The 11,039-nt window shown below is 52.4% G+C and overlaps 7 protein-coding genes across 7 annotated transcripts; 3 read left to right on the top strand and 4 right to left on the bottom strand.

Moving 5' to 3' along the window:
• Positions 1–563: 563 nt before the first annotated feature.
• On the top strand, positions 564–890 carry K460DRAFT_274212 (uncharacterized protein; the record flags this gene model as incomplete). The annotated part of the gene is made up of 1 exon (XM_040927943.1): positions 564–890. A coding segment is annotated over one exon (327 nt), but the record flags the coding sequence as incomplete, so codon positions are not given.
• An 18-nt stretch (positions 891–908) lies between these two features.
• K460DRAFT_269831 (kinase-like protein) lies at positions 909–1,769 on the bottom strand (the record flags this gene model as incomplete). The annotated part of the gene is made up of 1 exon (XM_040927605.1): positions 909–1,769. One exon carries the CDS (start codon positions 1,767–1,769, stop codon positions 909–911), a length of 861 nt encoding a protein of 286 aa, XP_040794775.1.
• Positions 1,770–2,852: 1,083 nt separating this feature from the next.
• Positions 2,853–4,271, bottom strand: K460DRAFT_270468 (uncharacterized protein; the record flags this gene model as incomplete). The annotated part of the gene is made up of 1 exon (XM_040927653.1): positions 2,853–4,271. One exon carries the CDS (start codon positions 4,269–4,271, stop codon positions 2,853–2,855), a length of 1,419 nt encoding a protein of 472 aa, XP_040794776.1.
• A 152-nt stretch (positions 4,272–4,423) lies between these two features.
• K460DRAFT_300080 (peptidyl-tRNA hydrolase 2 mitochondrial precursor) lies at positions 4,424–5,574 on the top strand. Its single transcript, XM_040929821.1, has 2 exons — positions 4,424–4,819; positions 4,869–5,574. Exons 1-2 carry the CDS (start codon positions 4,534–4,536, stop codon positions 5,174–5,176), a joined length of 594 nt encoding a protein of 197 aa, XP_040794777.1. The 5' UTR covers positions 4,424–4,533; the 3' UTR covers positions 5,177–5,574.
• Positions 5,575–6,525: 951 nt separating this feature from the next.
• K460DRAFT_362978 (SART-1-domain-containing protein) lies at positions 6,526–8,074 on the top strand. Its single transcript, XM_040932738.1, has one exon. The coding sequence runs from the start codon at positions 6,560–6,562 to the stop codon at positions 7,946–7,948; it is 1,389 nt and encodes a 462-aa protein (XP_040794778.1). The 5' UTR covers positions 6,526–6,559; the 3' UTR covers positions 7,949–8,074.
• Positions 8,075–8,530: 456 nt separating this feature from the next.
• On the bottom strand, positions 8,531–9,047 carry K460DRAFT_413671 (uncharacterized protein; the record flags this gene model as incomplete). Its single annotated transcript, XM_040937621.1, has 3 exons — positions 8,531–8,819; positions 8,878–8,893; positions 8,951–9,047. 3 exons carry the CDS (start codon positions 9,045–9,047, stop codon positions 8,531–8,533), a joined length of 402 nt encoding a protein of 133 aa, XP_040794779.1.
• On the bottom strand, positions 9,000–10,789 carry K460DRAFT_362979 (FAD/NAD(P)-binding domain-containing protein). The gene has a single exon (XM_040932739.1). The coding sequence runs from the start codon at positions 10,685–10,687 to the stop codon at positions 9,446–9,448; it is 1,242 nt and encodes a 413-aa protein (XP_040794780.1). The 5' UTR covers positions 10,688–10,789; the 3' UTR covers positions 9,000–9,445.
• Positions 10,790–11,039: the final 250 nt, after the last annotated feature.

The following is an 11,039-nucleotide window of genomic DNA, read 5'->3' on the forward strand; positions in this document are numbered from 1 at the left end:
AGATCGAATTCCTCTTTCGTACAGAGGCAACGCTCCGATGCAAATATTTAGAGATCTTAAGGACGTCTCTTCTCTCGTTGCATAATTTCAGAAGACGCCTATCGTCTCTTACTGTCCATGGCATGCAGTGATTGATTGGCCTATCCTTCCCCTGTCGTCGGTTTTAGTCAACGTTGGATCCTTAACAGAGAGTAGTACCGCACCTTCTGCTGGGTAGAATAATTCTGGGTTGATTTCCGAGCACCTAGTACTGGTGACGCAGTTGTGACAGACCTTCCTTTTGATGATTGACTTGGCTCTTGCGCTTAGGAGAGGTCGCAATATCTTCATGGTGACCTGATGGGAGTTTGACAGATGACGGTATCCATGACCTCGAGGGCAGATCTTAGATATACTCTCTAGTAGCCTGAAAATCGTTCACGTTTTATGATGGGACAGGACCGAGCCCTTCAGATGTTTTGAAAGGATTCTATACACTGCGACGATTCGGCGACAAGAACACACACAGTTATTACAGTCTCAGTGATTATGCCTGTTAGTCGGATGATTCGCGAACAGCAGTTGTAGCTATTCTTGTCCGGATATTGATTGGTAAGGTCGCCGATGGAGCCCGACTCGGGGAGGCTTTTGCCAGAGCTCCCATACGTGCAGGGCATGCCGGATTTGAGGGTTGGAATTGCGTTTCCTGGGCCCAAGAAGCCCTCAGTTGGGCTGCTCATGACGGCAAGGCGTTGGGGACCTGTCATACTGACTGGACATTTGTAAAGGATACTGCCATGTGGTACGTTGCCAAGAAGACCGCTGAACATCGCTTTGACGGACAAGGGCAGTTTGATCAGGGCAAGGTACCAACTTGGGACGCAATAGAGAGGAAAGAACTGGTTGCTTGAAGCACATAATAGAAGCAGTCAGATATCCCCAAAATACGCACGTCTAAGTTTCTCCATACTTAATTCTTCCTCCTGTGGATCTAGAAAGTTGCCCACTTCATTCTGCCAAAAAAGATTTTGAGGATTAGCATGCCATGCCGTTGTGTACTCCCAGTAATAAGGTAGCCACCCAGCGGTATCCCAGTCAATAATACCAACGACTTCGTCATTGCGGACAAGGATATTGAAGCTGCTTAGATCACCGTGCGTAAAGACTGGTGAACGTATCACGGACTCATGAAACGCAACGAGCTTTTTCACATCTAATATAGCGGCGGGATTTGGTGAATTATGATTTTGTGCTTGGAGAGATGGAAGAGTCACGTTGTTCCTAAGTGCCAAGTGGAAGTCGGATAAGGTGTCGAAAGGTCCACAAGAAGACGGATGAAGTCGATAATCGTGTATTGGACCACCGTCCAAATTGGAGACGCCGTTGGTCTGGCAAGGTATAGACCGGAGTTCTTCTATCATCCGTTTGAGTTGGGTGAATATTAACAACTTTGATGAGTCCGAAAGCGAATGCCACCTCTTTGCTATGGTCTCGCCACGAATCCTTTCCATAAGTATGTAGGTCTGGTTGTGGTGTGTAAAAGCATGGTAGACTCTTGGTACAGGAATAGAGGTGTGGTTTGCGATAAATTGAAGTGTATTTGCTTCCGCGAGGGTCACACAATCTCCAAATTTGATACAAAAATTGAGATACAGTATGGCGCCGCTAGCGTGCGTAAAGAGCTTGCTAAGGCATCTCTGGTTTGCTAGCTTTGTGACTGCCAACGTGAGAAGCCGTAGTGCTCTTGACTTCAATCGCGATTTATTGTGAAGGCTCTCCACCCTAGCCATGACGGGTGTGGTGGAGGTGTAAGAAGAGTATACAGAGGGCGTTGTGTCGTGCAATGCAGTGCGATGGCGGAGATGGTGGATGTGTTCGCCGTCCGTCGTGGGACTCCTCTATAAGATCCAGTTAACGATTCCTCGCAGCTCGGGTGTGGCAGACATTGAGATTATCGGTGCTGGGCGCATGTTCGCGTCGTCAGTAGAGGCATCGCAGCTCGTTAGCCTCAATCTGCTGCCGAGGTTTCTCCTTGCGCTAATCTTACAAGGGTCCGGGTTATGACCAAGGACGTGCGGCTACTGGCTCTACACAGCAATGTTGACAATGATTGCTAGTCAAGGTTACCGTATTGTCAATTTTATGGTCCTGCATCATCGGCGACAGCCAGGTTTACTATAAGTTACTTCAGGTCATGGCCCTACTCAGCGCTGTGTTTGCATCTAAGTTAACAACTCCGGATTTCAGTAGTCAAGAGTACAGAAAGGTTCTGGGTCCTTCATGTATTACGCTATTAGATGAAATGGCGTGTATTGTATGGTCTACCGGTATTTGGTGGGATGTACTTGGCAAGAATTCAAGTCGTCCGGTTCAAACCACCTGAGATGCTGCTTCTCGATGTGCTGCTCTGCTTCCCAAGATCGAGAGATGTCTCAAAACAGATCTACCTCCATAGCGAGAAGATCCCTCCCACCTTCTGGGTTTGGGAGAAGAAAAAGGGTAACATGCTTATAGCATAAAGCCTCATTTTACGTCATTTGGATCTAGGGGTTCATTGTCGGTATCAGAGGCCCTACTGCTGTCGCTGTCGTCCTCCTCGTCTTCATCGCTGTCCCTATTGACGTCGCTGTCATCTACCGGTGTGTTGCTCTCCTCGTAATCGATGCGGACATGGCGGGAAGCGTCGATAATATATGGATAGGATGTATATGGGTCCAGTTTTGGGCTCAGTGAACTTTCGAAGCACGAAACCAGACAGCATACATGGGGCGGTGCGAGAGCTAGCTAATCCATTGCTCCATTGAATGCTATACATGTACAAGAGGTATAAACGTGTTGATACAAACCAGCCTACCAAGCACACCCTTCTACCTTCATGCACGCGGCCGGTTTTCCGCAGACCTATTGCTCGAACTGACCAATGCCGCCCACGCATCTGTAGAAGTCGACGGCCGACTACGACGAAGCTCCTCCAACGTCGACTCAACATAGGCATCCTGGCCACCAGAAGTCTTGGCCTTGATCGCCCTGTCAGCCTTGTTGATGGCCGTCTCCAGGAAGCTCCGCTTTTCAACGTCGAGCATGTCGTTGACGGATGCCGTCTCCGCCTCTTCGATCAACTTCGCGTACATGGCTTTCCTGTTCGCCTGCCATGCCTCCAATCCACCGGCTTCTTCTACTACAGCTGCGCGTGCGGCTGCTTTCTCAGCGTTGACAGACTCCTTCCACGCTTCGTAGCTTCCGACTTGTTCAATCTGCTGCCGTCTCGATTGGTTGTAAGCAATCTTCCTGGCAGTGCGGTCTTTGATGTTGGGTAGGTTGAATCGCGTCCGGATCTCTTGGACTTGCTCGTCGCTAAATTGTTGCCCGACCTTCGCCTTGAAGTTCTGCTGGAGGCGGGATGCTGCTTCTGCGCGCTCGTTTGCCCGTACAAAGGCTAGCTTCAAGCCCTCCTCTTCACTGTCGACGAGCCCTCTTTTCAGGTATCGCTGGGCAGCTTTGACGGCCTTTTTATATTCAGTCGCGGCCTGGGCGGCGGCTTTGCTTTCTGGTTTCGACAGCGTCAGAGCTGTGGGATCGCTCTCGGGTTCTTCAGCTTCTTCTGGTTCCCACATTTCTTGCTCTGCCGTCTCGGCATATTCTTGTTGTGCCAGAAGTGCGCCTTGTGCGGCCTTCTGCAGGACCATCATCTGCGGCGTCGGCCATTGCTTGTCGATTGTGGCCTGGTCGATTCCCAACGCAGCAGCATCGGTACGCAACCGTGCAATGACTTCGGGCTTCTGCATCAGCGTCCATCGTAGAGCCCATCCCATCGGTCCCAGCTCTTTGATGCGATGCTCGTTGTCCTTCAGCAGATATTCATCCAGTCCACCCTCGCGATCCATCGTCTTGAGGACCTTGGAAGTAATGCGCAGCTTGATCCTCTTCTTCAAGGCGACCGAGTACAGGCTCTTGGAGAGAACATTGGGCTTCCAGTTTCGCCGTGTCTTGGTCTCTGTGTCCTCGGACACGTTGTTGCCAAATTGTATCATCTGCTCGCCGTAGAGGCCCTTGTTTGCTTGCTTGAACAGCGCATGGTCGCCATATGGGTATGCCGGTATGTAGGCGTCTTTCGGAATGACATGCTTGGGAAGATGGGAGCCGAGATCACCACCGCGTCGCCTTTGTAGGGGGTTCTTGACGGGAGCAGCAGGAGAAGAGGTCGCGTAGGTTCGTGGCGTGGATTGTGCAGAGCGGAGAGCTAATCCATTGGAAGACAGACGCCCGGAGAGCATTTGACACCGGGGATGCATAATTGAGGTCGAGGCAGCGAGGGTGCTGTGCTGCTCGTGATGGATGTAGAGATGTTTAGCTCGGAAGTCCGCATCAAAAGAATTCGAGATGCAGCACGGGCCACATTGAGTTGAGTTCATGGAAGGCGGGCAGAGCAAACCAACACCACATTACACGCATATCGACTCGGTTGAACTCTGCCTGAACACTGTCGCTATTGGAACGACAATACAGATCTCTATCTCGGCACCACATCACGCTACACGCACTTCAATCGCCCAAATGCAAGACTCACAACCCTCCACCGCGAACATCGCAGTCGCATGCGCCATAATCGCCGGTGTTACGGGCTATATGCTTGGACAGGCCAAGTCCCTGGGCTTATTCGGTGGCAGTCCCATCTATCAGTCCCCGCAGAGAAAAGACAAGAAGGCAGACGGCTCAGAAGATGAGGAATCGAGTGACGAAGAGGACGAAGATGACGACACCGCACCTGCCGAGTTCCCAGGCCACCCTGAGGAGTGCAAGCTGGTACTGGTCGTGAGGACAGATCTAGGCATGACAAAGGGTACGTTTGAATATTACCAGCTTCAAGAGACACGATTAACAGCTTGTAGGCAAAATCGGCGCGCAATGCGGACACGCGACGCTGGCTTGCTACAAGCACTTCCTCAGACACGCGCCCAACTCGACGATACTGCGACGCTGGGAACAGATGGGTCAGGCCAAGGTCGCATTGCAGATCAAAAGCGAGGAGGAGCTCGAGACACTGCAGGCGCAAGCACTGAGCCTGGGCTTGGTGGCACACATTATCCACGACGCAGGGCGGACGCAGATAGCGAGCGGAAGCGCAACGGTGCTAGGGATCGGGCCTGCACCGAGGGGCGTCATAGATCAAGTCACTGGGCATCTGAAGCTGCTGTAGAGGAGGAAGATGCTGGGAGGACTGAAGCGTGAAGCTGCCAACCAGCTGTGCGCTATGTATAGTCTCTGAGAGAAAATACTCGACGTGATCTCAGCCCTGTTATAATGATTTCAAGATCAGCGCATACTGCAAAAAAGAACAACGCGTATTCAAGCATGTAGCCGACTAGGTTTGTCCCAAGCATTATGGGCCGACGGCCTAGCAGAAGGGAACAGGAATTAGTCCGCCTGGCGACGCGCCTTCCACCGAGTTCAAACCTTGCGGTGAACTCAGGCTTCTGGCACGTGCCGACTCACTCTTCAGCCTGTCGTCCGAAACAATCTATAAAAGGAAGATGGCTCCATGGAACGGACGAACTGCCATATTCTCAACCAGCCACGCCCCGGAGGACGGGCGGGAGAACTGGCACAGGTTGTTGGTGAGAGAAGCAGAGGACGAGCATCGAATCTTTTTTGTACCTGCCGGCGAATTTGCGGCACGCTAGTGGTCTTGGCAGAACTCGTGCGGAAGTCATCACCTCGCCGCAGCCTGAGAGTGAGCAGTGGAGCAATACACGTCCATCTCTTCATGTCTTTTGCCTTGGATCAAGTGCAGTAATTCTCTCTTCAAGTTGTCTTTCCAAGCAGTCTCACGTAGTAATCGCCACCAAAAGGAAGTCCACATCGCTGGTGTTGCACACACGTCTGCAGTTTGCGACAGCTCCTTCTTTCCACCTCCTGCAGCTCGCCCAGTCCACCCAACATGGCGGACCTCTCCATCGAAGAAGCGAACAAGATTCGCCTGTCCATGGGCCTGCCCGCCCTGCCCGGCGCAGGCGCTACGACTGCCTCCTCGGGCCCAGCCTTCAAGCCCGCGAAAGAGGGCGACGACTCCGACGAAGAGCCCGCAAGCACCATCGACACGCGCCAGGCCGCCGCACACGACAACTGGAAGAAGCTACAAGATGAAGCCGAGGCCAAGAAGAAGCGCGAAGACCGCGCGGCTGCAATCAAGCGGGATCGCGAGAAGGCGGCGCGCTTTGCAAAGCTCGAGGGCACGGGTCTGGCGGACGCAGCCAACGACGACGACGACATGGCGTGGCTGAAGAGCAGCAAGAAGCGCCAGAAGAAGATCGCCAAGGCCGAGCAAATGCAGAAGGAACTCGAGGAGCGTGAGCGCCAGGAACGCGAAGCCATGCAGTACACCGAAGCAGATCTTGCGGGAGTCAAAGTCGGTCACGAGGTGGATCAGTTCGACGACGAGGACCAGATCCTGGTCCTCAAAGACACTGCCGTCGATGCAGAGGATGACGATGAACTCGAGGCAGTGTCCCTCAAGGAGAAGGAGAGGCTGCAAGAGAGGCTCGACTCGAAGAAGCGAAAGCGTGCATACGATCCGAATGATATGGACGAAGCTGGCCAGTCGTCTATTCTTGCGCAGTATGATGAAGAGATTGATGGCAAGAAGGGCAAGGCTTTCACTCTGGACGGCAAAGGCCGCACCGTTGAAGATCTCCAGGCCGAATTCAGTGCTGCGTCTAGGCCAAAGAAGATCGCCATCAGTCTCGACCTCCTCAAAGAAGATGCACCGGCGAACGATTACATGGATATATCTGAGATAAAGATGAAGAAGCCGAAAAAGAGGAAGACCAAAAAGGCGAAACGGGAGCGCATTGAGGACGAAGAGGACATGTTCACGGTACCCGCGGATGAGCCTACGGCTGACGATATGGAGATTGACGGAGGGGAAGTCGCTGCGCTGAAGAAAAAGAAGAAGAGCATGTTCGACGAGTCGTTTGTCGATGACGACGATCTACAGGCTAACCTCGCAGCCCAGCGCCAAAAGGCGCTCAAGAAGCGCAAGAAGATGCGGCCCGAGGACCTAGCACGGCAACTGCGCGAGGAGGCTTCTACACCCCAACCTGACGTGCTCGAGTCTACTGAAGATGGAGACGTCGCTACTTTGGTCATCGATGAGACGACTGAATTCGTACAAAATCTAGCCGCGGGAGACAACGAAGAAGAGGGCGCGCAACGGGTGTGGAGGAAATCGAGTCATATCTCCGAGGGAATCAAGTCAATGGGTGGCGTTTCAGCTGCCGATGAGGATGGAGATGTAGACATGGGTCAGTCCTACGCTGAGGCAGCCGAAGCTGAGGACGCGCGAAATCGAAGCGTGTCCCGCGCACGTTCTATTGACATCACAGATACTGGCCTCGAGGCCGAGAAGACTGTCGATCAAGGTCTCGGTGCCACCCTAGCTCTGCTCAAGCAACGTGGCATGGCAGAGGGGTTCGACGGCGGCATCAAGAATTCCCACTACCGCGACCGCCAGAAGTTTCTCCACGACAAGCAAAAAGCCGAGGCGGATTCAGAGCGTCAACGCAAAGTGGTGCGCGAGCGCGAGCGAGGGTCCGCCCGGTGGAATACCATGACCCCACGCGAGCGTGAGGAATGGGCTCGAAAGCAGAACACCAGTGCCGACATGAGTGAGAGCAGGAGGCTCGCCGACATCTTCAACAAAGAATACAAGCCTAATGTCGAGCTCAACTATGTCGATGAGCATGGACGACAAATGAACCAGAAAGAGGCTTTCAAACAGCTCAGTCACCAGTTCCACGGCAAGGGCAGCGGCAACACAAAGACCAAGAAGTACCTTGACAAGGTCGAGGCAGAAAAGAAGAAGATGGCCGAGAGCTCGTTGGAAGCTAGTCGGTCGGGTGGAGGTGGTTTCACTAATGCGCTTGATCAGCAGGCAAAGAAACACAAGACTGCTGGCGTCCGTTTGCTGTAGATTGTCTTGGTTGGCGTCTGGCTACTTGCGACTCGCATGGGATGCACCCAAAGGTCAGTAGCTCTTGCAGTACTTTACGATACCATATATTAATAGAACTTCCGAATAGAACGAGTCCAGTCGGAGACTATATGGTGTACTTTCCGTGATGTTTTTTTTGCTAACAGCTAGGATGTCTTGCTACCCGCGACTTGCTCACCCCCCACCCGACTTGTGACATGCTCACATTGACGCATGCTCGTAGACGAATGAGCCGGTAAGCAGCGTGATTTCTCATTTGTTCGTAGCCCTCAGGTAGGTATTATCGTACCCTTTCCTTCCATCCTGTACTGGAAAAGCCTAGACATGCAAGCCTAGCACCTTTTTCCAATCATTTCGATTGCGAAATCACCTTCCCTTGCTTGCAAAGCGTCGTACTCGCTTCCTATCTCCAGAATACCCACTGTATTCAAGACACCCGTAGACATGTACCCCCCTCTCCAAATTTTCAAAGTTCGAGCTTCATATGAGAGACACATACGCACCAACGCCGAAACTCAGCACGAAAACGCTGCTGTATACGAGAGGCCCATTGGAACGCCATTAGAGCCAATCACCATCCGCGAAGGTATTGCTAACGTAGGTATCGGGGGAAGTAGGTGTTGGGCCGTCCGGCGCGAAAGTTGCCACTCTTGAAGTTACTGGGGCGATCAAGTGAGGAGATTTGGGAACGGGTTGCGCGGTGGGAACGAAGGTTGGACTTGGAGCGGTCGGCAACAGCGCGGTGCCCATGCGGAGAGTCTTTGGTGGGTCGTAGAAGCCTCCACCCCATGACGCGGAGCATTTCGCCCAGTCAGGATAGAGGCTCAGCACTCTTGCCGGGATAGCAGCGCTGAGAATGATCAGCTTGGATGCAAGGAACGAGTGATGGCAAATGACCAGTCACTTACTAAGGATGACAGCGATCTGACGTTGGCAATCAACATTCAAGATCCAATGGAACAATTAAGTAGGATGACTGACCATTGGTAATTTGCCAGACCTCCGGCCCGTCAGGATTGTACACAAGGCCGGGCGTGATAGTGTAACAATGCTCTCCGTGCAAGTCGTCCCAGGACATTCAGCGGGTCATTCGCCAACTGGTAACCGGCCGCAGACCGAGTTTGATTGGGACAGTCAACCCAACTCTCTCCATAGAAGATTGTGCTTATCTCATCAGAATTGAAAGCCATGGTAGTTGTAACGGGACCCTTTCCCTTGTCGTCTATCTGGGTTTCTGGTCACGGTGAACGTGAGCCTCTCTTATATTACGAGTGCATTGGCAAAGAGTAGAATACGAAGACCCGAACACCGATACGGTGAGATGCATGCACACATCGATGATATTTCTAACTGTGTGCCTCGACTAGGTGGCTTAAGATCATGGAAGGAATGAGATGAATCGGAAGAGTAAGCGTTGTTAATAGTAGGAGAATCGAAGGAGCTCACTTCCCTCGCCGAATATGGTATAATCTCTTCTCAAACGCTTACCCAGTCATACTCCGTTAGTTTCGAGTTCTCTTCAGACTCGGTCGGCAATAGCTTGTACGCCTTCGTTTTACTTGCTAGCCATAGCGCCGAGTCTCTCAGCCCAAGACCCCAAGCAGTTTGCGGAAAGGCGAATTGCGGAAAACCAGGTGGAAGGTCCTGGAACTTTGCATGTATCGAGCGGAAGACCTCTTCATACCTACCCAGTGCTTTGGGAATGTCGCTGGTGCTCTGGATCTTGGAGAGCTCGCCTGCGAGGACATATGCCGAATGGATGGCAAGTGTGGTTCCAATGCCGAACGTTGCAAAAGCTGCATCGCCCAATAATACAGCCCGTCCGTTTGTCCATTTGGGAAGCTTCACCTGTGCTGCTCGGCTCATGTAGAAGTCGTCCGCTTGGTCCATTCCATTGAGTATCCGCTTAGCTTCCCATCCAAGGTTGTCTAAGTATTTATGCCAGATGCGTTTCTGAGCATCTGTCCCTTGATCCATGGCCTCTTCGAAGGCAGGGTCGCGTTGTCCGTGCGCTGGCAAAGTACACAATGCATATGCGCCAATGGTCGAAGGGTTCCGGTGCGGGCGTGTCATGAGCCCCAGACCTTTTGGTGCGTTGTACCAGTACCAGTGCTTGGTATCTGAGGGCTGTCGAGGAATGCTAAAGTACGCGACGTACTGGCCGATGAGCTTGTAGCTGTCTTTGCGCGCTTCCTCGTCCAGTATCAAGGAACGAATCTTTGAGGTAGCTCCGTCCGCACCGACAACCAGATCAAAGTCTTGTTTTGCTCCCCCGGCGAAGCTCACCACTACACTCCTTTCCGTCTGCTGCAGTGACGTCACGTGGTCACCGTAAATGTACTCGACATTTTTCAAGCTCTCGGTCGCCTCCAGAAAGAGTCCGCATAAGTCGGCTCGCAAAATCTCATATTCTGCTGTGAACGCATCTCCCAGCCCAAACTCTGCAATGGTTTTCCCGGAGGAGCTCAAAAATCGCGTGCCTTCCTCCGTCGTAGTACGCGAACGAACGGCTTCCTCTAATTTCATTCTCTTGATGACTTCGATCGCAGGGCCGCGAATTTCAATCGCCTGGCCGGTTGGTCGAGGAACGGGGGAGCGTTCGAGAACAGTGATGGAAGTGTTCAGACGTGTTCTGGCCAACCAGTATGCAAGGCAAGGACCTGCAATGCCGGCGCCTGAGATGAGGACTTTCAGTTTAGGGAGCGTTGAAAGCGACATCGTCTCTACTCGTCGCGGGATCAAGTGTTATGGATACGGCATCTGTGGCAGACACAAGCTGTTTTATAGACATCCCTCAAGGCAGCGCTCAGAAGCGATGTGATGTTACGCGGGTAAGAAGGTCGCACATCAAAGGCGTTATTTGGATACCGTCATTGATTTCACAATGAAGGTTAGTCATTTCAAGGAGCATTTGATTAGAACAAACTAGCGCTGACATTGACCTGTACGCCTGATGGAGCGAGTCAAGAGGAAGGGCTGCATGTTTAGCGGCGGATCGGGGTTGAGAAGTCACCGCGTAGCCTACTTCGCATCTTGGTACGAAATAACGGGCCTTGTTATTTCCCCGGCT

This window comes from Cucurbitaria berberidis, assembly GCF_010015615.1.
Source record: "Cucurbitaria berberidis CBS 394.84 unplaced genomic scaffold K460scaffold_1, whole genome shotgun sequence".
NCBI classification, from domain to species: Eukaryota; Fungi; Ascomycota; class Dothideomycetes; order Pleosporales; family Cucurbitariaceae; genus Cucurbitaria; species Cucurbitaria berberidis.

Bases quoted from the DNA above. Each gene is read 5' to 3' on its own strand.
- K460DRAFT_300080 (XM_040929821.1), top strand. From the start codon at position 4,534: ATGCAAGACTCACAACCCTCCACCGCGAACATCGCAGTCGCATGCGCC. The intron at 4,820-4,868 runs GTACGTTTGAAT...AACAGCTTGTAG, and splicing joins AGATCTAGGCATGACAAAGG to GCAAAATCGGCGCGCAATGC.
- K460DRAFT_362978 (XM_040932738.1), top strand. From the start codon at position 6,560: ATGGACGAAGCTGGCCAGTCGTCTATTCTTGCGCAGTATGATGAAGAG.
- K460DRAFT_362979 (XM_040932739.1), bottom strand. From the start codon at position 10,687: ATGTCGCTTTCAACGCTCCCTAAACTGAAAGTCCTCATCTCAGGCGCC.